General features: G+C 47.5%; 1 protein-coding gene across 1 annotated transcript in view; it reads left to right on the top strand.

Annotated features, from left to right (window-relative positions):
* Window positions 1-25,454, top strand: part of MYO7A (myosin VIIA) — a 90,967-nt gene that overhangs the window by 11,262 nt on the left and 54,251 nt on the right. The window contains exons 4-13 of the mRNA XM_009906953.2: window positions 1,533-1,654; window positions 7,200-7,342; window positions 7,422-7,535; window positions 9,469-9,622; window positions 10,282-10,358; window positions 11,532-11,651; window positions 13,126-13,268; window positions 14,961-15,171; window positions 16,957-17,092; window positions 18,504-18,610. Coding sequence (XP_009905255.2) covers window positions 1,533-1,654; window positions 7,200-7,342; window positions 7,422-7,535; window positions 9,469-9,622; window positions 10,282-10,358; window positions 11,532-11,651; window positions 13,126-13,268; window positions 14,961-15,171; window positions 16,957-17,092; window positions 18,504-18,610 — 1,327 coding nt within the window. The remainder of the gene's footprint in view (window positions 1-1,532; window positions 1,655-7,199; window positions 7,343-7,421; window positions 7,536-9,468; window positions 9,623-10,281; window positions 10,359-11,531; window positions 11,652-13,125; window positions 13,269-14,960; window positions 15,172-16,956; window positions 17,093-18,503; window positions 18,611-25,454) is intronic.

Here is a 25,454-nt window from a genome sequence, read left to right as displayed (position 1 = left end):
TTAGGGGTTGGAAAGAACTTCTGGAGATCATCAAGTCTTACCCCCCCTGCAAGAGCAAGACCACAGAATCTAGCGCAGGTCACACAAGAATGCATCCAGACAGGGCTTCAAAGTCTCCAGGGAGGGAGACTCCACAGCCTCTCTGGGGAGCCTGTTCCAGTGCTCTGTGGCCCTCACAGTGAAGAAGTTCCTCCTCATGTTGAGGTGGAACATCTTGTGCTGTAGTTTATAGCCATTGCCCCTTGTCCTCTCACAGGGTGCAAGTGAGCAGAGCCTGTCCCCTCCCTCTTGACCTCCAGCCCTCAGATACTTATAAACATTTATTGGATCCCCTCTCAGCCTTTTCCTCTCCAGACTAAACAGCCCCAGGGCTCTCAGCCTCTCTTCATAGAGCAGTGCTCCAGTCCCTCAATCATCCTTGCAGCCCTCCATTGGACTCTCCAAGTAGATCCCTCTCCCCCTTGAACTGGGGAGCCCAGTTCTGGATGCAATATTCCAGGTGAGGTTTCACTAGGACAGAGTAGAAGGGGAAGAGAACCTAAATGGAAGAACGAACCAGATTTGGTTTCCTCAGCCCTCCAATTCTATTTTGGCCCCTCAGAGAGTCTTTGTGCTTTCAGAGCACCACCTCTCTCCAAGGCATGGCTCCCCTAAGTTTTGTTACATAAAAACATAACTCCGGATCATCCCAAGCGAAGCTAGGTGGGTCTGGAAAGGCCATGCAACAATGATTACTTTGCAGGGCTAAAAAGCATCATATGAAGCCCAGAGAAGAGTCAAGGCCAGTCATGATACAGTGAGCCTGTGGCCAGCCAACCCTGAGAAGTGAGGTAATTCAGCCATGGGTCCAGGGCTGGTTACTAAACACAAGGAAGGTCCATTTCAACCATTTTTATTGGCTGTTCGCTAGATCAGGCAGGTTGTAGACTCACACCAATGGATTTCTGTCCAGCTCTTCCTTTTGTGCTATCACAAGATAATGGAAATTACCTTTCAGTGGAGAGAAAGCTTTGAGGAGTAACTCTCACTTCCTGACCTTCTCTCCTACCTGCCCCTTGGTAGGACAAGCCATGGTGACTTACGAAATGTCCTGCCACTAAAGACCAGCATTTCATGGTCTGTCTTCTAGCACATTTTGGTAGCTCAAGACTGGTGATGAAGATGCTCCATGGCACCAGCTAGCCCTTTAGCCATAGGTCTGGTGGTTATACCTGGAAAAGCTTTATCTGAAAGTGCTTCATGACCTTAGTGGTGATTGAATTATGGATTTTGTTGAAGAAATCCAAACCCAAGGGACCAAATGAACTGTAAAGCAAATCTGGATCTTTGCTGGAAGCTGTCTGGTATTGTGTTCTACCATTTGTCCTACAACCATGTTCCTGAGATGCTGGAAACCCATCCTTAGTGGCCTCATCCTACCTGTGCTAACAGAATAGACACAAAGACAGTAGTCCCTTTGCAGATCCCTCTCTGTCCCATCAGCACAGATGCAGCAGGGCTTCCACCGACCTCAGTTCTTGTTGTCGTTGCAGCGGGGAATCCGGAGCAGGGAAGACAGAAAGCACCAAACTGATTCTGCAGTTCCTGGCAGCCATCAGTGGTCAACACTCCTGGATTGAGCAACAGGTCCTGGAGGCAAATCCTATTTTAGAAGGTAAGGCCTCAGATAATGGAGCTATTTTTTTGCCAGAGAAAACAAAAACAAGAACCAAACCAAACAAACAAAACACACACACACAAAAAAAGCCCCAAACACCACACAAAAAAACCCCAAACCCCACAAAAAAACAGAGAGAGAGATCAGATTTGGAAAACAAAGAATCATAGAACCACAGAAATGTTGTGAGTGGAAGAGACCTTGGAAGTCATCAAGTCCAACTGCTCATCTAGAGCTCACAATCCCACTGCTGCTGCTAAACCACTACCACTAGACCATGTCCCTCAGCACCACATCCACACGTCTTTTAAACACCTCCAGGGATTGTGACTTCACCACTTCCCTGGGCAGCCTGTTCCAAAGCCTAAGAACCCTTTCTGGGAAGAATTTTTTCCTAATATCCAGCCCAACCCTCCCTTGGCACAACTTGAGCTTGTTACCTCTTGTTCTGTTACTTGCTGCATGTGAGAAGAGGCCAACCCCCACCTCACTCCACCCTCCTTTGAGCCTTACCTTGAATATCTCCAGGGATAGGGCCTCAATTACCTCCCTGGGCAACCTGTTCCAGTGTTCCACCCCCCTCATGGTATCATAGACTGGTTTGGGTTGGAAGAGACCTGTGCCAGTCTCTCACCACCCTCACTGGAAAGAATTTCTTCCTAATATCCAATCTAAACCTACTCTTCCAGCTTAAAACCATTCCCCCTCCAGTTTCAAACTATTGCCCCTCATCCTATCACCACAAGCCCTTCCAAACAGGCCTTCCCCAGCCTTCCTGTATGTCACCTTCAGATACTGAAATATCCAACCTAAACTTCCCCTGGTGCAGCTTGAGGCCATTTCCCCTTTTCCTATCACTTGATGCAAGGGAAAAGAGACCAACCCCCACCTCGCTCCAACCCCCTTTCAGGGAGGTGTGGAGAGTAATGAGGTCTCCCCTCAGCCTCCTGCTCTCCAGACCCTTTCCCAGCTTCATTGCCCTTCTGAAATGAATATTTTGATATGCATGATTCTAGCTGTTGTGTTAACTCCAGCATTTAACACAACTAAAAGAACTTGTTCCTAACATCCAATCTAAATCTGCTCTTCTCTAATTTCAAGCCTTTGTAAACAGTCCTTCTGCATCCTTCTTGTAGGCCCTCTTCAGGAAATGGAAGGCTGCTATCAGGTCTCCTTGGAGCCTTCTGTTCTCCAGGCTGAATAACCCCAGCTTCCCCAGCCTGTCCTCACAGGAGAGGTGCTCCAACCCCCTGATCATTTTTGTGGCCCTCCTCTGGACCTGCTCCATCAGGCCCACGTCCATCCAGTGTTGAGGGCTCCAGAGATCATAAAAATTCTTATTCCTATCCTTTGCTGGTTGAGCAGAACATGATATTAATTTGCTCAGAGCTTCATAGACTAAACATCTTGTACCAGAAATACACAATAGCAAACTCCACCTTTTCCTTCTAAGATTACTGAATGGCAGCAGAATGCAGAAACAGGAATAAAGGCAGTTCAGAAAGAGCCAGATAATGAGAACTGACTCCTGGCCTTGAAAGGTTCATAGAACTATAGAACTGTTTTGGTTGGAAAAGACTTTTAAGATCACCAAGTCCAACTATTAACCCTGCACTGCCAAGTCCACCACTAAATCATGTCAGCACAACATCTACACAGCTTTTAAATCCCTTCAGGGATGGAGACTCCACCATTCCCCTGAGCAGACTGTTCCAGGCCTTGACAACATTTTCAGAGAAGAAATTTTTCCTATAACTCAACCCAAACCTCCTCTGGTCCAACTCGAGGCCATTTCCTCTTCTCCTATCACATGTTCCTTGGGAGGAGAGGCCGACCCCCACCTCACTACAACCTCCTCTCAGGTAGTTGTAGAGAGCAAGAAGGTCTCCCCACAGCCTCCTTTCCCCTAGTCTAAAAGACCCCAGTTCTCTCATCTGTTATTTATAAGCCTTGTTCTCCAGACCCTTCAGCAACTTCGTTGCCCTTCTCTGGACACACTCCAGCACCTTTGCTGCCAAACTGCTGCTGTGATCAGTCTGTAAATTAAATAAATGAGCTTACCCTCTGGCCCCAACATGATGTCAGATGGACCTTCCACACTTATACAGAAAAACAGCATTTTCCTTAGACAATAACATTATCTTTACTCTCCTGGTATTCATAGAATCATAGACTGATAGGGGTTGGAAGAGACCTCTGGAAATCATCAAGTCCAACCCCCTCTGCCAGAGCAGGATCACTTAGGGGAGGCTGCACAGGAATGCATCCAGACAGGTTTTGAAAGTCCCTAGAGAAGGAGACTCCACAACCTCTCTGGGCAGCACTCCAGCACCCTCTCAGTAAAGAAGCTTTTCCTCATGTATAGGTGGAGCTTCCTGTGTTCCACTTTGTGTCCATTGCCCCTTGTCCTATCACAGGGCAACACTGATAAGAGACTGGCCTCTTCTTCTTGACACCTACCTTTCAGGTATTTGTAAATACTGAGAAGATCCCTTCTTAGTCTTCTTTTCTCCAGAGAAAACATCTCCATGTCTCTGGGACTTTCATTATTAGGACAGATGTTCCAGTCCCTTGATCATCTTCATAGCCCCACTCACGGAAAACAATGTTTTGCTTGATGAATTGTCCCCTAGGAATCCAGGGAAATATAAATATCTCAGCTGCTTTCCATGCATAATGCCAACAGAGCAGACAAGAAAGTCATTGACTGAGCTTTCCTTCTCTATGCTCTTGGAGCTTCCATTAGAGCTTCCATCAGTTGTGGCTTGAAGATGCAACAAGGCTTTCAGGGCATCACAGGGCTGCCTGAGCACTGGTGTCCAGCATCATGATGCATCATCTCCCCTGTGAAGAGAGACTGGGAGCCCTGGAGCTGTTTAGTCTTGATAAGAGAAGACTGAGAGGGGATCTGATCAGTGTCTAGCAATATCTGAGGGGTGGGTGTCAAGTGGAGGGGACGAAGCTCTTTTCGATAGTGCACACTAATAAGACAAGGAACAACAGGTACAAGCTTGGACATAGAAGATTTCACCTGAACATGAGGAGAAACTTCTCTACAGTGAGGGTGACAGAGCCCTGGAGCAGGCTGCCCAGAGAGGTTGTGGAGTCTCCTTCTGTGGAGACTTTCCAAACCCCCCTGGATGCATTCCTGTGCAAACTACCCTAAGTGATCCTGCTTTGGCAGGGGGGTTGGATTGGATGATCTCTGAAGGTCCCTTCCAACCTCTAATGTACTGTGATACTGTGATACTTCATGACTGCTAGGATTGAGCAGAAGAGATATTTTGCATGCCAAAGGCATCTTCCATCATTTGCCAGCATCAATTCCAGGGCATGAATTCATGCCACGAATTCCCACCCACACAAAGGATGGACATGGGTACCTTCCTCTGCACAGTCTGTTTGCAGGGAGAAGTCTGCTGGAGGATAAGTTAGTCCCTCTCCATTTCCCTAAATGACAGAATGAGAGGGGCTGGAAATGACCTCTGGAGATCATCTAGTCCAACCTCCCTGCCAAGGCATTTCTTTTCCTCCTCAGTCAACAAATCATTCACCAGCAGCTCTGTCACTTCCTGCACAGCATCACCTTTCATGCTGCAATATCCTCCTGCCAGTCTTGCTCAACCCTCTTGTATTTCACTAGCTGCTGACAAAATCCTGCTGTCCTGGCCCTTTTTCCTAGATAAGGTCACCCTGTTTCCATGCCTCCTTCTCTGTGCTCCGCTGTATTTCTGAGGAGAATCACCTACAGTATTTCCTGGTTTATAGAATCATAGAATGCATTGGGTTGCATGAGACCTTAAAGATAATCTAGTTCCACCCCCACTGCCATGGGCAGGGACACCTTCCACTAGGCCGTGTTCCCAAAGTGTTATCCAACCTGGTCTTGAACAATTCCTGGAGTACTATGTCCAGTTCTGGTGCCCCCAGTGTAAGAGGGACACTGAACTGCTGGCATGGGTCCAGAGGAAGTCCACAAAGATGATCAGTGGGCTGGAGACCTTCCCCCATAGGCACAGGCTGAGAGAATGGAGCTGTTCAGCCTGGAGAAGAGAAGGCTTGGGACAGACCTTATAGCAACCTTCCTCTACCTGAAAAGGGCCTAGAAGAGAGCTGGGGAAAGACTTTATACAAGGGCTTGTAGTGATAGGGCAAAGGGCAATGGCTTTAAGCTGGAAGAGGAGAGATTTAGACTGGATATTAGGAAGAAATTCTTTACTGTGAGGGTGGTAAGACAGTGGAACAGGTTGCCCAGGGAAGTGATGCACGCCCCACCCCTGCTGGTGTTGAAAGCTGGGTTTCTTGGATAGCACCTTGAGCAACCTGGTCTAGTGGAAGGTGTCCCTGCCCATGGCAGGAGGGTTGGAACTGGATGATCTCTAAGGTTCCTTCGAACCCAAACGATTCTATGACTCTATGACTTCCAGGGATGGGACATCCGAAGCATCTCTCAACAACTTATTACAGTGCCTCACCATCCTCATTACACAGAATTAATCCTTACATCTAAATACATTCTTTTTGAGCTTGAAGCCATAACCCCTTGTCCTATCTCTATATGCCCTTTCAAAAAGTCTCTCTCCAGCTCTCTTGTAGATGCCATTTCAGTAGTGGAAGGCTGCTAATAGGTGTCCCCACAGTGTCCTACATACCCAAGAAACACTACAGGCTTGGGGCAGTGTAGCTGGAGAGCTGTCTGGCAGAAAGGGACAGGCAACTGAATATGAGCCAGCAGTGTGCCCAGGTGGCCAAGAAAGCCAATGGCATCCTGGCCTGTATCAGAAATGCTGTGTCCAGCAAGTGTAGGGAAGTAATCATGCCCTGGTACTCAGCTCTGGTGAGGCCACACCTTGAGTATTGTGTCCAGTTTAGGGCACCTTAATACAGAAGAGATGTGGAGGTGCTGGAGCCAGTGCAGAGGAGGGCAAGGAAGCTGTGAAGGGCCTGGAAAATAAATCTGATGAAGAGCAACTGAAGGAGCTGGGGATGGTTAGTTTGGAGAAGAGGAGGCTGAGGGGAGACCTCATTGCTGTCTACAACTACCTGAAAGGACACTGTGGAGAGGCTGCTGCTGGTCTCTTCTCACAGGTAATGAGTGATAGAACAAGAGGAAATGGCCTCAAGCTGCCACTGGGTAGGTTTAGACTGGACAGTAGGAAAAGTGTTTTCACATAACTAGTGGTCAGGCATGGGAATGTGCTGCGCAGGGCGGTGGTTGAATCCCCAGCCCTGGATGTGTTTCAAGGTGGTTTGGATCTGGTGCTTGGGGATACGGTTTAGGGGTGAACCTTGCAGAGTTGCACTTGGTGATCCTGAGGGTCTTTTCCAACCTGAATGTTTCTGTGATTCTGCAGGCTGAACAACCCCAGCCTGTCTTCCTAGCAGAGGTCTCCCCACTTAAAAGAAACTCTTTGGAGATGAGTTTACCCTCTCAGCCCCCATTCTGTTGACTTTTTTGTTCAATTTTTTTCCCATGAGACCACATCTGTAATGCTCCCTGCATGAGATCCTCTCTACCCTGCTGCAATTATTCCCCCCACAGCTTTTGGGAATGCCAAGACCATCCGCAACGACAACTCCAGCCGCTTCGGGAAGTACATCGACATCCACTTCAACAAGAGGGGAGCCATCGAGGGCGCAAAGATTGAGCAGTACCTGCTGGAGAAGTCCCGGGTCTGCAGGCAGGTAAGGTCTACAAGGCCAGGGAAATGACTTGTGTGGGGCAGCTCCCCTCACAGAGCTGACACTCAGCCTTCTGCTGCAGGCCCAGGATGAGAGGAACTACCATGTCTTTTACTGCATGCTGAGAGGGATGACGACGGAGCAGAAGAAGAAGCTGGGTCTTGGGAAAGCCACAGACTACAACTACCTTGCAATGGTGAGAGCACAGTGAAGCAGAGGTTTGGTGTGGTGGTGTGGTGAGAACTTCCCAGCAAGGGAGAGAGAAGAGGGAGCTGGCTTCCTCCACAGCCCGAGAGCTGCTTTGTTGGTCATGACCTTCTGAGTCTTAGTCACAAAGTTTGTGGGGCGCGTTTGTCCTACCACTGCAAACCTCACAGTCTTGATGTAGACCCTTAGCCCCTGTGTACACACCAGGTTATTCCTACTCTTCCTGTGGAACATGAGATATACTTGCATGGTTTTGGTGTGCAGGACCCTGTGATAGAGCAAGGGGCAATGGATATAAACTACAGCACAGGAGGTTCCACCTCATCATGAGGAGGAACTTCTTCACTGTGAGGGTCACAGAGCACTGGAACAGGCTGCCCAGAGGGGTTGTGGAGTCTCCTTCTCCAGAGACTTTCAAGACTCATCTGGATGCATTCCTTTGCAACCTGTGCTGGATTCTATGGTCCTGCTCTGGCAGGGGGTTGGACTTGATGGTCTTCAGAGGTCCCTTCCAACCCCTTACATCCTGTGATCCTGTGATATTGAAGTGATCTATATCCAAAACTGTGGCCAGGCATTTCTTGGTATCCAAGGTTGACTAGTCCAGAGCAGAGCCATGGAGTACACCAGTACAAACAACCACATCCTGTGATCCTGTGGTGCCCTGGCCACTTGTCTGGAAATAACTAGGGTGTTAGGACCTGATGCTCCTGTAGCAGTGATGGACAAGGAGAGGTGCATGGCTGGATAGTCGTTCTTAGCACCACTGGGTGCTGAGCTCTCTCTGCTTCCCATGTCTGACTGATCCAGCTTCACTCCCTATACACCAGTGCTGCAGTCCAGAGGAGCTGGTAGAGGAAGGTGTAGTTAAGGCTGGCCCATCATCAGCAGGTCTGGGACACAGCTGGATTGGTGGGATGCCTTAGCATGTTTCCTCCTGCTGTATATCCTCACCTCAGGGAACTTTTTCTCCTCTGCTGATTGCAATAGGGTAGCTGGGGACAGCAGGGTAAGGGCAGATCACAAAGTTGGGTATTGTCAGACTAGCTGATCTCCAGAAGTCCTTTCCAACCCCTGCTGGGATCCTAGTGGATGGAAGGTTGACCTTGAGCCAGCAATGTGCTCTTGCAGCCAAGAAGACCAATGACATCCTGAGGTGTATTACAAAATGTGTGCTCAGTAGGTCAAGGGAGGTTCTCCTCCCCCTCTAATCTGCCTCGGTGAAACCACATCTGGAATTTTGTGTCCAGTTCTGGGCCCCTCAGTTTAAGAAGAATCTCAAGGAACTGCTTGAAAGAGTCCAGCACAGAGACAAAACATGATGAAGGGAGTGGAACATCTTACTTAGGAGGAAAGGCTGAGGAAGCTGGGGCTCTGTAGCTTGGAGAACAGGAGACTCAGAGGTGACCTCATCAATGTTTATTAATATGTAAAGGGTGAGTGCCAAGAGGATGGAGCCAGGCTCTGCTGGGTGATGCCCAAGGACAGGACAAGGGGCACTGGATGGAAGTTGAGGTATAGGAAGTTCCATGGAAACAGGAGGAAAAAAAAGTTTCACTGTGAGGGTGACAGAACACTGAAAGAGGTTGCCCGGGGGGGGTTTGGGGAGTCTTCCTCTTGAGATATTCAAGACCTGCCTGGATGCATTCCTGTGTGATCTGGTGTAGGTGATCCTGCTCTGGCAGGGGGTTGGACTGGATGACCTTTCAAGGTCCCTTCCAACCTCTAACAGTCTGTGATTCTGTGAATCACAGCACACAGCAAAGAACAAAGCCAGATCCACAGGTTCCACATCACCATGTGGTCATTCGTCCCTTAAAAGAAATGCCTGCTGAGCTAGGGCAAAGCCCTGGATAGCTTAGGGTCACCCATCCATGCCAGATGTTCTGTGCTTTACCTCACACACTGTGTGACCTCCTCAGGGCAACTGCACCACCTGTGATGGCAGAGATGACAGCAAGGAGTACGCCAACATCCGCTCTGCCATGAAGGTCCTGATGTTCACTGACACGGAGAACTGGGAGATCTCCAAGCTGTTGGCTGCCATCCTGCACATGGGGAACCTGCAATATGAAGGTAAAAGGACAGAACACAAGGATGTGGTCCAGCACACTTCTATCCCTTATTCTGCATGGTGAAAGGGAGCCAAGCTTACGGATGCAGAGCTGTATCCAGATCACCTGCCATAGTGCCAGGTCAAGAACTCAGGTGCTTATTGTAGCATGTAAGGGCAAGAAGGGAGGATGAAGTCCATTACTCACTCTGCAGAGCTGCCAGACTCCAGTATGCTCAGTATCAGCCACCTTTCCTGAATTTAGGGAGGCTGAGTATGGACACAGGCCATCCAGCAGACTCAGGTTTTGCAGGGGGAGATTAATGGAGTGTTTGATAAGTGCCTGTGTGATTGGATGTGTTGTTGTAATGGTCTCAAACTGCCTTAGTGTCAGGAATGACACTGTGATTTAAGAGCCTCTTTGGAAGACAGAAGCCTAAAGCACTTACATGTTAGAAATCTTTCAACCCCATCAGTCACTGAGGGCATCTGACAGGTCCATTGCAGCCACCAAGAGATCTCTAGCAGCCACATGAACTTTTCTCTCCCTTCTGATGGCCAGATTTTGCCTGGTCATCACTGCACAGAGGCAGTGGAGAAAGACCCTTTTCCTAACCCCCATCTACCTTCTCCAAAGCCACATCCCTCCCTGACAGCTTTTTCTTTGGCTTTCTTCCCCCAGCTCGGACCTACGACAACCTGGACGCATGTGAGGTTGTTCAGTCAGCATCTCTAATCACTGCAGCATCCTTGCTGGAGGTCAGTGGCTCTGCAGTGCTGCCTTCCCCTTTCTGGCTTGTTCCCATATTCCCACTATTGTGGCAAAGTTTGACCTGAGCCAGGCTCCCCTTGCTCTAGGAGCACCAGCTCTAGGAGGCTGGAGAAGCCCAGGTAAGCCATACTGTCAGGGTGAAGGTGGCTGTCTCCATCTGAGTTGGGTATCTGAGCTCCCCTTCACACCAGGGGAGACAAACAGACACTTTGGTGACACATCATACTCAAAGGGACATACAAAACAGCTCAGTCTCTAAAATGGAGTGATTCCTTCATGGATGTAAACAACATTTGAGACAGAGCTCTTACTTCTAAGGTGTGTATCTGAAGTGAGGTGAGAGGATTCTCAACCAAACCATCCATGCAGTGCCTGGAGCATTCCTCAGTAGCCTTTCCAGCATGTTGCAGAGCTCTCTCAGGGACATCATCTCATCTCCATAGGCACAACTGGTCTCAGAGTGTGAGCCACAGATGTCTATGAGCTATCTTCTTGTACCTGGGGGGAGTAGTTGTTTGTCTGGTTTGACCTGAGGAACATGAAAAAGGGGTCAAAGTGATGCAAAGCTATATTCATGCTGGTAGGATACAGCTATGCAACCTTTGTTTTTCCATCTTCTCTCCCTACACCACATAAAATCATCTCACACTAGATCACAAGAGGACTTTGAGTAATAAATCACCATCTCTGGAAATGCCTGGGACATCACTGGATATATTAGTGAGGGACTCTTTAGGGTGTCAGGTAATGATAGGACTAGGGGGGATGGAGAAAAACTAGAAATGGGGAGATTCAGATTGGATGTTAGGAAGAAGTTCTTGCCCATGAGGGTAGTGAGACACTGGCACAGGTTGCCCAGAGAGGTGGTGGAAGCCTCATCCCTGGAGGTTTTTAAGGCCAGGCTGGATGTGGCTCTGAACAACCTGATGTGTGAAGTGTCCCTGGCCATGTCAGGGGGGTTGGAACTAGATGACCCTTGAGGTCCCTTCTAACCCTGACAATTCTATGATTCTATTTGCCCTGTACAGCTAAGAAAGTCACTTAACCTCCAGCCATGGGGTTCTGCACTGGTCCTCTCTGGCCAGGCATGTTTGAGCCAGTAGCCCAGGCCATTGTAAGGACACCTTGTCAGCAGCTGTGTTTGGTGGTGTCTTTGCCAGGTTGACCCTCAAGATGTGATGAATTGCCTTACCAGCAGGACTATCATCACCAGGGGTGAGACAGTCTCCACCCCTCTCAGCATGGAACAAGCACTGGATGTGAGGGATGCTTTTGTAAAGGTAGGTCTTAGGACATTCCATTCTGTTGCTGTGGATGAACTGAAGAAATCTGCCCACTTCTGAGACCAGAGCATCTACCATACAGAAGTGTTCACTTGGTGCCTGTGTGACCTGACCATTAGATGGCTTTGAAACTGTTTTGTCATTGGAATGCAAAAAGGGTTAAGATGAAAGTCTAGATGGCCTGGTCTTCAGGAGATTTCCAGTCTGGACTTGAGACTCTCTATGCTCAGAGATGGAGCCACCAGTTTGAAATTGCTTCACCTTAGCTTCAGGAATACAGCCCAGCTTGAGCCCCGGGGTTAGAGCCTCAGCTGCTATCAATTAGAGCAGCTCTATCAACACCTGGAACACCCACACCTGAATTTCAGGAGCTGGGCATATCTGCAGCAGCAAATAAAGGTGAAAATCGCTGCAGCAGGGATAGAGCAGCTCACCAGCCATCAGAGCACTTGGAGAGAACATCATCCAAGGCTTTGGGGTGATGACAATGGGTGGCCAGGAGTGCATCACTGTTGTGCTGTTTGCAGCCCCATGTAAAGTTGAAGACAAGCAATGGTGGTGTATTTTGGCCACTGTGGACCCCTGCTCTCTCTCTGGGGAACTGGTAGGTCAGGCCAGCTGGTTTGATACTTAACTAGTCTACAAATCCAGACAATGACTTCTCCAGTGGTGATGGGCCTTTGGCTCAGGCTCCCCTCCTGGCAGCACTACTGTAGCTCGTAACAAAGAAATGTAAAACCTGGAATTGTGGAACAACTGAAGCAGCAGTAGCTGCTTCATTAAATCATCAGATTTCAGCCAACATTTAAGTCAGCGCCTTGCCCAGGTGAGATGTCCTTGGTTGGTCTACCAGTGTAATATGACTCTGCCGATCTGCAGAGAAAGATGCTTAGATGTCAAGGAAAGGACTGTCTGGGTTTACAGCAAGCCCACAGATCACTTTTGTAGGACAATCCACACTTGGGATTTTGCTTGTGGTTGCCTTCTGTCTAGGCTTTCAGGTCTGTTTTCCTTGATCTAAAGAATAGCTCCTGAAAATTTAACCCATAGCAAGAGTCTGGCCAATCCGTTGGCTTCAGGGACTGTCTAGTTGGTGGCCATGCTTTAAGGGAGCCTGTGCCACCTCCTTCTTATAATGCCACCTGAAGCAGTACACCTGAACTAAATAAATTATATACTAAGAAAATTGGCATTTATAGCTGAAATCTTTACAGGAGTAGAGCAGCAAACAAGCATAAAAAACCCCCAACCTCTTATATTGTAAATTCATTACAGCTGTTTTCTTACCTTAAGTACACTTATAAAATATCAATTGTATCTCTTTAAGAATTGCTCCACACTGTGGAGATACTGTGCCTACAAAAAGATGTGTAAAGGTAAACTAAATCAAAGCCAACAGTCTTTGGTGCCACAAACCAGCAGGGCAAACAGCTAAGCTGCCTCAGTGACCTCCACCTTTGGGCTATTGCAGGGAATTTATGGGCGGCTATTTGTGTGGATTGTGGAGAAGATCAATGCTGCGATTTACAGACCTCCCTCCCAGGAACTCAAAAGTATCAGGAGATCCATTGGCCTCCTTGACATCTTTGGGTTTGAGAACTTCACTGTGAACAGGTATGGAGCATGCAAAACCCCAACTAGGTCTTAACCCTCCTTTGCCACCCCAAGCTCTAGGTCTTGCTGTCATAGAATCAACCAGGTTGGAAAAGACCTCAGAGATCATCAAGTCCAGCCTATCACCCAGCACCATCTAATTAACTAAACCATGGCACCAAGTACCTCATCCAGGCTCTTTTTAAATACCCCCAGTGATGGTGACTCCACCACCCCCTTTGGCAGCACATTCCAATGGCAAATCTTTCTGTGAAGAATTTCTTCCTAACACTCAGCCTAAACCTCCCCTGGTGCAGCTTGAGACTGTGTCCTCTTGTTCTAGTGCTGGTTGCCTGGGAGAAGAGACCAACTCCCACCTGTCTACAACCTCCCTTCAGGTAGCTGCAGAGGGCAATAAGGTCTCCTCTGAGCCTTCTCTTCTCCAGGCTAAACAATCCCAGCTCCCTCAGCCTCTCCTCATAGGGCTTGTGCTCAAGACCTCTCACCAGCTTTGTTGCCCTTCCCTGGACACATTCAAGTATCTCAACCTTCTTAAATTGAGGAGCCCAGAACTGGACACAGTACTTATTGTTCTTTCACCTCTCCTGAGATGAACCGGTCTTGTTTAGGCCAAACCTTTTTCTATAAGGGAGATTATCAGAGTTGGTCACTTTTAATGTTTCAGAAGCCAAGATATTACCTAAACTGACTGATACAGGCTGCACCTGTAGAATGGTGTGATAGTTTTAGGCTATGGCTTTAAAATTTTTCAAAGCTCTTGAACAGAAGAGTAGTAAAATGTAAATAAATCACCACTGGGTGCAAAAATGGAAAACAAAGATAATTCTGAACAATCCCACTGGAGAGATATCTACCACAAAATTGGTTGTACCAAAACAATATTTCTTCTCTTCTCATTTCTTGGTTCTGGAGAGATACTGACTTGCTTCTGCTTGACCTTGGCTGCATTGTTTTGGTATTAACATTCCTCTGCTCCTTTCTCCCTTCTTTTGTACAGGGAGATAAGGGGGGGAGGGGGGGGAACAGAAAAGGAGAAGCTAGTAGCTTCCCCTGGTCCTTGACCAGGGGGGTTCTTGTGCTGTTTGTTAATTGTAGATATCTGTAAATATTGTATATTTATACATATTCAGTGCATTCCATTGTAGATTGTAGTTTTGCTAGTAAGAGGACACAGTCTCAAGCTGCACCAGGGGAGGTTTAGGCTCGAGGTGAGGAAAAAGTTCTTCACTGAGAGAGTCGTTCATCATTGGAATGTGCTGCCCAGGGAGGTGGTGGAGTCACCGTCCCTGGAGGTGTTCAAGAGGGGATTGGACGTGGCACTTGGTGCCATGGTTAGGTCATGAGGTCTGTGGTGACAGGTTGGACTTGATGATCTCTGAGGTCTCTTCCAACCTTGGTGATACTGTGATACTGTATGATACAATAAATACAGCTTTCATTTGCTTCCAGCTGAGCTGGTCTGGCACAGTCAATGATGGGCGGGGGAAATTTCAACCCACCACAAATGGCTATACCATGGTTTGGGGGAAGAGAAAACCTGATTATCTGAACTGCCAAGGAAATTCTCAGCCAACCACAACCTTACTGAGTGGTTGGTGTGACTTGAGAGCATTGCTCCAAGCATGGAGAGAAATGGAGAAAGATAGAGCCTGGTGGATCTAAAGTGGCCTCTCCTTGACCTTTCCTCCACAGTTTCGAGCAGCTCTGCATTAACTTTGCAAATGAAAACCTGCAGCAGTTCTTTGTGCGCCACGTCTTCAAGCTAGAGCAGGAAGAGTACAACCTGGAGAACATCAACTGGCAGCACATTGAGTTCACTGATAACCAGGATGCCTTGGACATGATTGCCATCAAGCCCATGAACATCATCTCCCTCATCGACGAGGAGAGCAAGTTCCCCAAGGTGTGTTTCTGGCTGGGCTCAGCCCTGCTGTCACTGATATTTCCACTGCTTCGCTTGGGAGATGATTCCAATCTCCAACTCTTCTCATGGTGACAAATTTTATTCTGAAATCCAAAAGGAATCCCTCCAGGAATGACTTGTACCCATTACCCCTTGTCTTTTGCATGTGACTCCTTGTAAAAAGGGAGTCTCCATCCTCGTGGTAGCCTCCCTTTCTGTACTGGTGCATGGTGATAAGGTCTCCCCTAAGCCTTTTCTTCTCAAGGCTGAACAAACCCAGTTCTCACAGCCTTTCTATGTTCTTATGCTGAGCATTTCTGGCCTGGGTGGAGGTAGGATACCAGTCTAGAAAGTTCTTTTTATCTAATCCAGTGCAGCAGCTTTTTCAATTCAAGCTAAAGCTGCTGCTGATTTCTATCTCTGTATTTTAAAGATGCAGTATAAAATGTTACTGAGCTTTGGTCACAATGATGGGAATGAATAAGTTCTATAAGCAGTGATCATGAGGAATTGTAAGCAGATGACACACAACACTGAGCTACAAAAAAATCTTTCACCATGACATTCACAGTATCACAATACATTAGAGGCTGGAAGGGACCTCCAGAGATCCAGTCCAACCCCTTTGCCAAAAGCAGGATCACCCAGGGTAGTCTGCACAGGAATGCATCCAGGTGGGTTTTGAATGTCTCCAGAGAAGGAGACACCACAACCCCCCTGGGCAGCCTGCCCCAGTGCTCTGTCACCTTCAATGTAAAGGAGTTTCTCCTCATGCTGAAGTGAAACCTTCTATGTTCAAGTTTGTATCCATTGTTCCTTTGCACTTGATTGCTGGCACCCTGTGAGAGATCTGATCAGCCCCAGGCACACATTCACCAGAGGGCTGCCTATTGTTTGACTGTTTGAAGCGTGGCTGTGGTTGCTTTTACTGCTCTGTCAAATTTTCTTCCATGGCTACTACACCCATGCTTCAAACAAGTTAGTTGTTTCTGACAGACAACTACACCTACAAGAAGCTCAGGAGTAGACTTGGACAAAGTTTAAGAGAGAATTGTGGTTAATGTAGTTCCTTTGGGGCACTATCTTGAATATAGCACAACATAGCAGTGGTATTTAATCCACTGGTTTAATTTGTGTCCTGGAGATATCTCCTTCAACACATCATGGGACTCTTCATGGAGTACTGCATCCAGTTCTGGAGCCCCCAGCATGAGAGGGACATGGAGCTGCTGGAGCAGGTCCAGAGGAGGTCACAAAGATGACCAGAGGGCTGGAGCATACGGGGACAGGCTGAGAGAGTTGGGACTCTTCAGCCTGGAGAAAAGAAGGCTACAGGGATACTTTAGAGCAGCCTTCCAGTATCTGAAGGGGGCCTACAAGAAATCCAGGAAGGGACTTTTTGCAAGGGCTGGTAGTGATAGGGTGAGAGGAGATTTAGACTGGGTATTAGGAAGAGATTCTTTAGAGTGAGGATGGTGAGACACTGGAAGAGTGGATGGGCCCTCCCTGAAGGTGTTCAAGGCCAGGCTGGATGAGGCTTTGAGCAACCTGGGCTAATGGAAGGTGTCCCTGTCCATGGCAGAGGGTGGGAACTTGATGATCTCTAAGGTCCCTTCCAACCTAACCCATTCTATGAATTTATGAATCTCTTCTCAAAATAAGCACACACTGTCACCCAAGACAGAAAGAAAAGAAATGTGCTGTTGCTTCTACCCACCACAACTGGAAATTTTTTGTAGTGGCTCAAACCCTGGTTAAATGTCAGATCCTTTCCTTCATGCACAGGGTACAGATGCCACCATGTTGCACAAGCTGAACTCCCAGCACAAGCTCAACACCAACTACATTCCTCCCAAGAATAACTATGAAACCCAGTTTGGGATTAACCACTTTGCTGGAATCGTTTACTACGAAACAAAAGGTACGGGGCAGCTCCTGGGGTACTGCAAGTGTGGGGTGATGCTTGGGGGAGGTGAACTGCTGCTGTGTTGAAGCAGAGTGGGGTGGTAGCCCACAGTAATGTCAGTGTAGCCCTGCTTCTGCTGGCCCTTCAGTGATGCCCATCAGCTGCAAAGGTGCTCTTTCACTCTTGGGTGCCCATGGCAGAGCTGCAGTGCTCAGCACCGCATGCATCTTTAATTCAGTCTCAAGATGCACCTCTGTCTTCCTTCTCCTGACACCCTTTTCTCTCTCTACTCATCACCCACACCCATTACCCTCCCAAGAACAGCCAGCAGTAGTCCAGCAACCCAGGTGCTGCTTCAGGACACATCCTGGCCATAGAATCATAGAATTTAGTCTGGAAAAAGACCTTTAAGACCATTGAGTCCAACCATTTACCCAGAACTGCCAAGCCCACCACTAAACCATGGCCCTCAGCACTGCATCTACATGGCTTTTAAATCCCTCCAGTGACAGTCACTCCACCACTTCCCTGGGTAGCCTGTTCAAATGGTTAACCTAAACCTCTTCTGGTGCAACTTGAGGCCATTTCCTCTTGACCTATAGCTTGTTTTGGGGGGAGGAGACCAATTGCTGGCTTGCTACACCCTTCTTTCAGGTAGTTGTAGAGAGCAAGGAGGTCTCCCCTGAGCCTTCTCTTCTCCAGATTAAACAACCGTGATTCCCTCAGCTGCCCCTTGTAATACTTGTGCTCTAGACCCTTCACCAGCTTTGTTGCCCTGTGGGCATACTCAGTGTCTTTCCTGGAGTGAAAACAAAATTGAACAGCAGCATTCACACAGCTTCATGAAGGTGGTGAACAGCCTCATGAAGGTGGTGAAGTGTCTGGAGAACAAGTTTCATGAGGAGTGCCTGAGGAAACTGGGCTTGTTTAGCCTGGAGAAAAGGAGACTCAGGGGAGACCTCACTCTCTACAACCCCCCTGACAGGAGAGGTGTGAGTTGGTCTCTTCTCCCTAGTAACAAGTGATAGGACAAGAAGAAATGGCTTCACGTTGCACCAGGGGAGGATTGGGTTGGATACTAGAAGAAACTTCACTGAAAGGGTTCCCCAATACTGGAACAGGCTCCCCAGGGAGGTGGTTGGATCCTCATCCCTGGAGGTGTTTAAAAGACATAGATGCGGTGCTGAGGGACATGGTTTAGCACCAGACTTGGCAGAGTTAGAGAATGGTTGGACTCGATGATCATCAAGGTCTCTTCCAACCAAAACAAATTCTATGACCCCTTTGCAGTGCCCATCCCTCCTTTCCCTGGAGAAGGAACTGGTGTCCTAAGAGCAGCCAAGGCATCACTAGAATGTTGTGATTTGAGATGTGGCCACGCTGCATTGCATTGTGTCGTCTAAGTGTTACACCATTGTCCCTCTAGGTTTCTTGGAGAAAAACAGGGACACACTGCATGGAGACATCATTCAGCTGGTGCATTCCTCAAAAAACAAATTCATCAAGCAGATCTTCCAAGCAGATGTGGCAATGGTAATGCAGGCAGAAGAAGACCTTTATTCGTGGGGGAGGGTATTCCTGGAAAGAGCAGAAGATTTACAACTAGTCATACTGCTCTGGTATTTTGGGGGGTGTTTTAAACCTCTTAGTGTGCAGTCAACCATCAGGAAGCATTAGTATGATGTCACAGGCACCTCCACACTCATGCCTCAGGTTCACTGCGTTTGGTTTGTCAAAATTAGTTTTGTGCTGTGATTGCTCCTCTCTGGACAAGCTGGAGAGCTGGGCCCAGGAGAACCTCATGAGGTTCAACAAGAGCAGGGTTCTCCTCCTGGGCTGGAACAATCCTCACTATCAATACAGACTGGGGGTGAAGGTGAGAGAAAGCAGCCCTGAGGAAAAGGACTTGGGGGTGCTATGGATGAGAAGCTGGACATGAGCAAGCAGTGTGAGCTTGCAGCACAGAAGGCAAATCACATCCTAGGCTGCATCCAAAGCAGCATTGCCATCAGATCTAGAGAGGTGATTCTGCCACTTTGTGCTCCTCTGGAGAGACCTCACCTGGAGTACTGCATCCAGGTCTGGAGCCCTGAGTGTAGGAAGGACATGGACCTGAGGGAGAGGGGGAGCCATGAAAATGATCAGGGGGTTGAAGCATCTCTACTATGAGGACAGGCTGAAGGAGCTGGGAGATGTTTAGCCTGAATAAGAGGAGGCTCTGGGGAGACCTAATAGCAGCCTTCCAGTACCTGAAGGGGACCTACAGGAAGGATGGAGAGAGACTGTTTACAAAGGCCTGCAGTGACAGGACGCGGGGCAATGGCTTCAAACTACAGAAGGGCAGATTTAGAATGGATATCAGGAGCAAGTTCTTCACTATGAGGGTGGCGGAATGCTGGAACAGGTTGCCGAAGGAGGTGGTTGAGGCCCCTTCCCTGGAGATATTCAAGGTGAGGCTCAAAGAGGCTATGGGCAACCTGATCTATTTGAGGATGTCCCTGCTGACTGCAGCAAGGTCAAACAGGATGACCTCTGGAGGTCCCTTCTGGCCTGGACCATTCTATGATTCTGTGATTGCACAGGGATGGGTTTGTGATTGTGGAAATCAAAGAGAGGAAAGAGCTCTAACTGAGCAGCTTACATCTGTGTGTAATAGAGTGAGAAAACCAAATGCTTGTAGACCAGAGCAGAAAAAAGGGTCAACACATCTCCTATGAAGAAAGGCTGAGAGAATTGGAGTTGCTCAGCCTGGAGAAGAGGAGGCTCCAGAGACTTGATTGCTGCCTTTCAGTGTTTAAAGGGGGCCTGTAAGGAAGATGGGGACAGAATTTCTAGCAGGGCCTGTTGTGACAGGACAAAGGGGTGTTAGTTTTAAACTGAAAGAAGGTTCAGAGTAGATGAAATAAATTCTTTCCAGTGAGATTAGTGAGGCACTAGCCCATTTGCCCAGAGAAGTGGTAGGTGTCCCATCCCTGGAAACCTTCCATGTCAGGTTGCTCTGGGCTCTGAGCGACCTGCTCTAGTTGAAGGTGTTGGACTAGATGGCATTTAAAGGTTCCTCCCAAACCAAAGCATTCCATGATGTCTCTGCTCATTGCAGGGGTTTGGACTAGATGACCTTTGGAGGGCACTTCCAACCCAAACCATTCTATTATTCTGTAATTCTGTGACAATCTGGACTGGCCTTTCAGCACCAAGTAGGACTGGAAAGGACCAGCCAACAGTTGTGTTTTACTGTTATAACAACAGAGAGGGGACACCAGCTGTGAAAGCTGAATATTTAAAGTTCCTCCTTCTTGATCCTGGTCCTCTGGGAGGGTATGTGTTTACTTTACTTAAGGGGGCCTAGAAGAAAGCTGGGGAGAGACTTTTTAGGGTGTCAGGGTGTGATAGGACTAGGGGGAATGGAGCAAAACTAGAAGTGGGTAGATTCAAATTAGATGTTAGGAAGCAGTTCTTCCCCATGAGGCTGGTGAGACACTGGCACAGGTTACCCAAGGAGGTGATGGAAGCCTCATCCCTGGGTGTTTGTAAGGTCAGGTTGGATGTGGCTCTGAGAAACCTGCTCTAGTGTGAGTGGTCCCTGCCCATAGCTGGAGGGTTGGAACTAGATGATCCTTGAGGTCCCTTCCAACCCTGACAATTCTATGAGAAGAGCAATGGAGAAGGAGGACTCTGGGGAATATGTGAGAGAGAGCTCCCAGGGTTACACAGTTGTGAAGACTTCTTCACAGGGATGCCTACCAAGCATCTTTAGAGGTAAACAACAGCAACATTCCAGGGAGGGGAACCTAAAAGATGCAGAGATGTGCTGCTGAGGGACATGGTTTAACATCAGGCTTGGTAGAGTTAGATAATGGTTGGAATCACTGATCTCAGATGTCTTTTCCAACCAAAGAAATTCTATGATTCTATCACGGAGACCTTTTAAAACATCAGAACATTTTTTTCCCCCCTGTTTATAATTCTGTTAAATATCTTCAAAATCTGAGTGGTGGTCCCTGCTCTTTGATACTTTAATGCTGGTTGTTGGTTTTGGGGGGGGGGGGGGGTTGAACAAGAGATGGCATGAAAATGGAGGAGGAGAAAACCCTGTGTACCAGCTTCCCTAAATGAGCACAATGTTAGTGTGAACTGGGAGAGCACAAACTCCTTACAAAGCACACAAACAAAACTGCTCAGACAAGCAAGATCCAACACAGGGCTCAGATGATTTTGCTATTTCTCTCCACCAAAATTCCATATCTTGCAGCCCCTTTCTTGAAAGTGATTGATAGAATGAGGGTCCTATTCTGATACACCTAAAGCTGTAGTGGTTGGATGAGAGGTAACAGCTTTAAACTGAAAGGGTAGAGAAAATGAGGTTTAGATTGGATGTTAGGAACAGGTTCTTTACTATGAGGGTAGTGGAACACTGGAAGAGGTTGCCCAGGGAGGTGGTGGGGGCTACATCACTGGAGATATTCAAGGTGAGACTCCACAGATCTCTGGGCAACCTGATCTAGTTGAGGATGCCCCTGCTGGGCATGGTGGTTGGACTAGATGACCTTTGGAGGTCTCTTCCAACCCAGGCCATTTCATGATTCTCAACAGCTTCCAACCTTTGGTCCTCGAGAGCTTGGTGAGTTTGTAGGTTACTGTGAGCCAGTGAAAAGTATGATTATATCTTGAGAAAGCCACAGATCAGAGGAGTTTGAGGACTAGTCACAAGTGAATATATGAATATTGTAGTAACTCTTTGGTCCCTGAAAGACCTCATGTTGGTGGACAGCAAAACCTACATGTATTGCATGGGGCTGGGAAGCCTGATTTGTGCATGCCCATCATGGAGGAGGTCTATCTGTATGTCTTGGCTCAGCTGGAACATTGCTTTGAGTGATGCCAGGTGAAATGATGGATTCAGTGGGTATTGTGCACTGTTTCTCTGAGGGATCAACCAGTGTGGTCTGACAGTGCTGCTTGCTTGAGGGACAGAACAAAGGGACACAGTCTCAAGCTGCACCCGGGGAAGTTTAGACTTGAGGTGAGGAGAAAGTTCTTCACAGAGAGAGTTGTTAGCCATTGGAATGTACTGCCCAGGGAGGTGGTGGAGTCACCATCCCTGGAGGTGTTCAAGAGGGGATTGGACATGGCACTTGGTGCCATGGTTTAGTCATGGGGTCTGTGGTGACAGGTTGGACTCAATGATCTTTGAGGTCTCTTCCAACCTTGGTGATTCTGTGATTCTGTGACAGGTAGAAGGAGCAGTGGAGGATGGAAAGCAGTGTGGGGGGGAAAGTTTGTGTGGAGGATGGAAAATGGTGGAGGGGGGAAAAAAAATCCAGAGGTTGTGGACTTTCCTCTTGGCAAAAATTTCAATTGTGTGGAAACCCTCAGATTTGTTGGATTAAAATTAGGCAGGAAGGAAGAGATTTCTTTAGAATTTTGGTGACATTTAATTTTTCCTTGGCATCATCCCAACCGCTTATTGAAGGCACCGGTCACAGGAGAGCAGGGGGGTGTGAGAGAGAAGAGCAGAACAGCTGAAACTAGATGGACAATGAGTGAGGTTAAGAGATGTGGAAGAATTGTTTCCAAGAGGCAACAGCTGGACAGTGACAGTTGCCTCAGTTTCCGAGATGCAGACATGGAGGTGAAAGGAAAAAGCCAGGAGGGGGATTGTGGTGGGTTGAAGTTTCCCCCCAACATTAACTCAGCCAGACCAACTCAGTTAGAAGCAAATGAAGGCTGTGTTTACAAGCAAAAACTACACTCTACAATGGAATGCAATGGATATGTACAAAATACACAGTATTTACAATATTATACAGGTATTTACAACACAGAAACCCCCCCTGGTCAAAAAGACCAGGGACAGAGAGGAGTCTAAGAGTTAATCTAAGAATCTAATCTAAGAGGTTTTCTTAATGAATACTGTTCATGAGATATTTTAACAGCTGGACCTCCAAGACTAACAATGTCAGGGCTCCAGTTTGGTTGTTCTTCCTTTTCACTATTTGCTCTTCTCTGTCTCTGTTTTGTTTTGTGTTTTGTTTTGGTTTGGTTTTGTTTTTCACCTGTGCTTCACGTAGTTTCTCTGTGGCTATGCATCCAGCACATTTGGCCAGTCGCCCACACCCACACCAAAGGTAAACCAAAGACATGAGTTCCTCTCTTCTGTATTCACCTCTCCTTGGCAACGAGTGTGCTTTGCTCTTGTCAGTTTATTCCTCTTCCTGTCCTATCCATAGCAGATCCATTTCGAGTGACCAATGTGTTGGAGAGCATTTGTGCAGCTTGTCGAGTAGATTCAGATCCATGCCTCGTTTATTTCTAGGATTCAGCTCAGAAGAGCTTTGTGATCATGGGAAATTGGTTTGGATAAAATCAGAACCAGCCTGAGACAAAGCTTTAAGGAGTCTTTTGTGGGGTTTTTTTCTGATATTTCTGAACTTCAGATAGATCATCTCTTGGATATGGCTGTTTACCACGGTTCCACCACCACTGGCTTCAGTGGGATGTTGTTCCTTAATGCAGCTGCTAATCTGGCCCTCTCTTGCCCAGAGACTTCTGGTTGCATTTCTGGGCTGTTTAGAAATGTCATCATCCTTGTGGTGGCTTCATGTTCAGGGGAAAGCTCAAATGCAAGCCTCCAAAGACCTGCTTAATATCAAACATTACCATGCTATTCCAAACAGGCTCTTGGCACCTTCTTTGGATCTTTTCTGTTGCATTTAATCTCCTGACTGGTTCTGATATCTCTCCAAACCTTTCTTGCTAGATATTTGGCCATAGGGTAGCATCCTGCCTGTTAAATGTTTTGTGCCATTAGCTTTGTGACTCTGCTCACATTTCCATCCCACCATTTCAATAGCCAGAGGCTCATGTTGGAGATAGACCTGACCTGCAACATTCAGATCCTTGCATGGGGCTGAATTTCAACCCCTCTTCCCTCTGCAGTATCTCAAATGTTTGGACTTGGAATTCCAATGAAGGAGATCTGATCTAAAATGACCTAAAGCCCTTTGTTCCAGACCTGGACTGCTTCCCTCCTCTATGATGATTGCAAACTGTTTGGATTGCAACATTTCAAGAGGTCCAGCTCTGGAGCTGTAACAATGCCACACACCAAAAAAACCACCAAACCCTTCCTCAGTTATGATATGGTTGGGATTGAGTCCAGGAAGGAATTGTAAGAAATGCCCAGGCCACTCTCCTCTAAAGAAATGGGAGACAGAACACTAAATGGGAGACATAAAACTGATTATTTGGGGGGGGATTTTTCTGTTGTCATGGTTGTTTTTGCAACATAGTCTTGTGTTTTGTAAAGTCCTTAATGAGTGATAATCAGTTGGGTTTGTTTGGCAATGAGGCAAGGGTGGAACAGCCAAGCCAAAACCAGGTTTTCCAACTGTATCATCAGTAAATTAAAAACAAAAATGGGGGGAGTGAGGGGGAAGGAAGAGAGAGTTTAGTTCCCAATAGTGATACTTAGCACTGTTACACAGCCCATGTCAGCTTTGGCTCTGAAGGCATCTTTTGTACTGCACAGCATTTCAGAGAGAGGCTCTCTTCATTCTACTCCAACACGAAGCCTCAACTCTGAGTGGCCAACTGAAGCCACCCCAGCAGCATTCCATATAATGAAGTAATCAAATCATCATTTTAATCAGATTTAGGCGGGGGGGGGGGGGGAAGGGGGGGGGGGAGGAGGGGATGAAAAATAGTGTGTTATGTTGGCATGGCCCAAGTGTAGTGATTTTCTTATCCTAAAGAGATGTGAGGATGGTCCTTTCCTCAAAGCACTGCTAGTGGTACATGCCTCTCTCTCCTTCCCTAGCTCACCTTAAGTAATTCTACACTCCCACCAAAGCAGGTCACTATCTCCCTGGCAGACCTAGTGCTGAGCATGGAGATCCTGGTGCACCATGCAGCCTTCTCCTTAATGTGGAAGGAGAAGGCACAGAGGGACATCAGGAGTAACTCCTACCATTTCTGGCTCAGTGACATTTCTCCTCCAGTGACATTTCTCCTTCTCCTTGCTTTTCTCCTTGCTTCTGTTTGCTTGGTTTGAAGATTACAGATGTTAAAACAACAGAAAAAAAGATTGGTGATTGGCCTAGCTGGAGCTCTGGGTCTGTGTTAAAAACATGACTTTGTGTCTATCTCAACCCACTAAACCCAGAGGGTGCAGAGAGGCTGCATTGGTGGTTGCTTTCTCAGCCCTGGGTGTATGATAAATACCTAAGTGCATTCAAGACACCCAAGAAAATAGCCTGAATAGGTACCTAGAGATTTTGCAGCCTCTCAGAGATGCTGGAAAAGTTCCCAATGCTCCAGCTGTGCCATTGAGGATCTCATTCTGGGGGAACATCCTCTTGTGTCCTGCTGATGATGT

The sequence above is a fragment of the Dryobates pubescens genome, chromosome 10 (assembly GCF_014839835.1).
Source record: "Dryobates pubescens isolate bDryPub1 chromosome 10, bDryPub1.pri, whole genome shotgun sequence".
Classification (NCBI taxonomy): Eukaryota; Metazoa; Chordata; class Aves; order Piciformes; family Picidae; genus Dryobates; species Dryobates pubescens.
The sequence above is the reverse complement of the archived record's forward strand: the minus strand, read 5'-3'. Positions and strand labels throughout refer to the sequence as shown.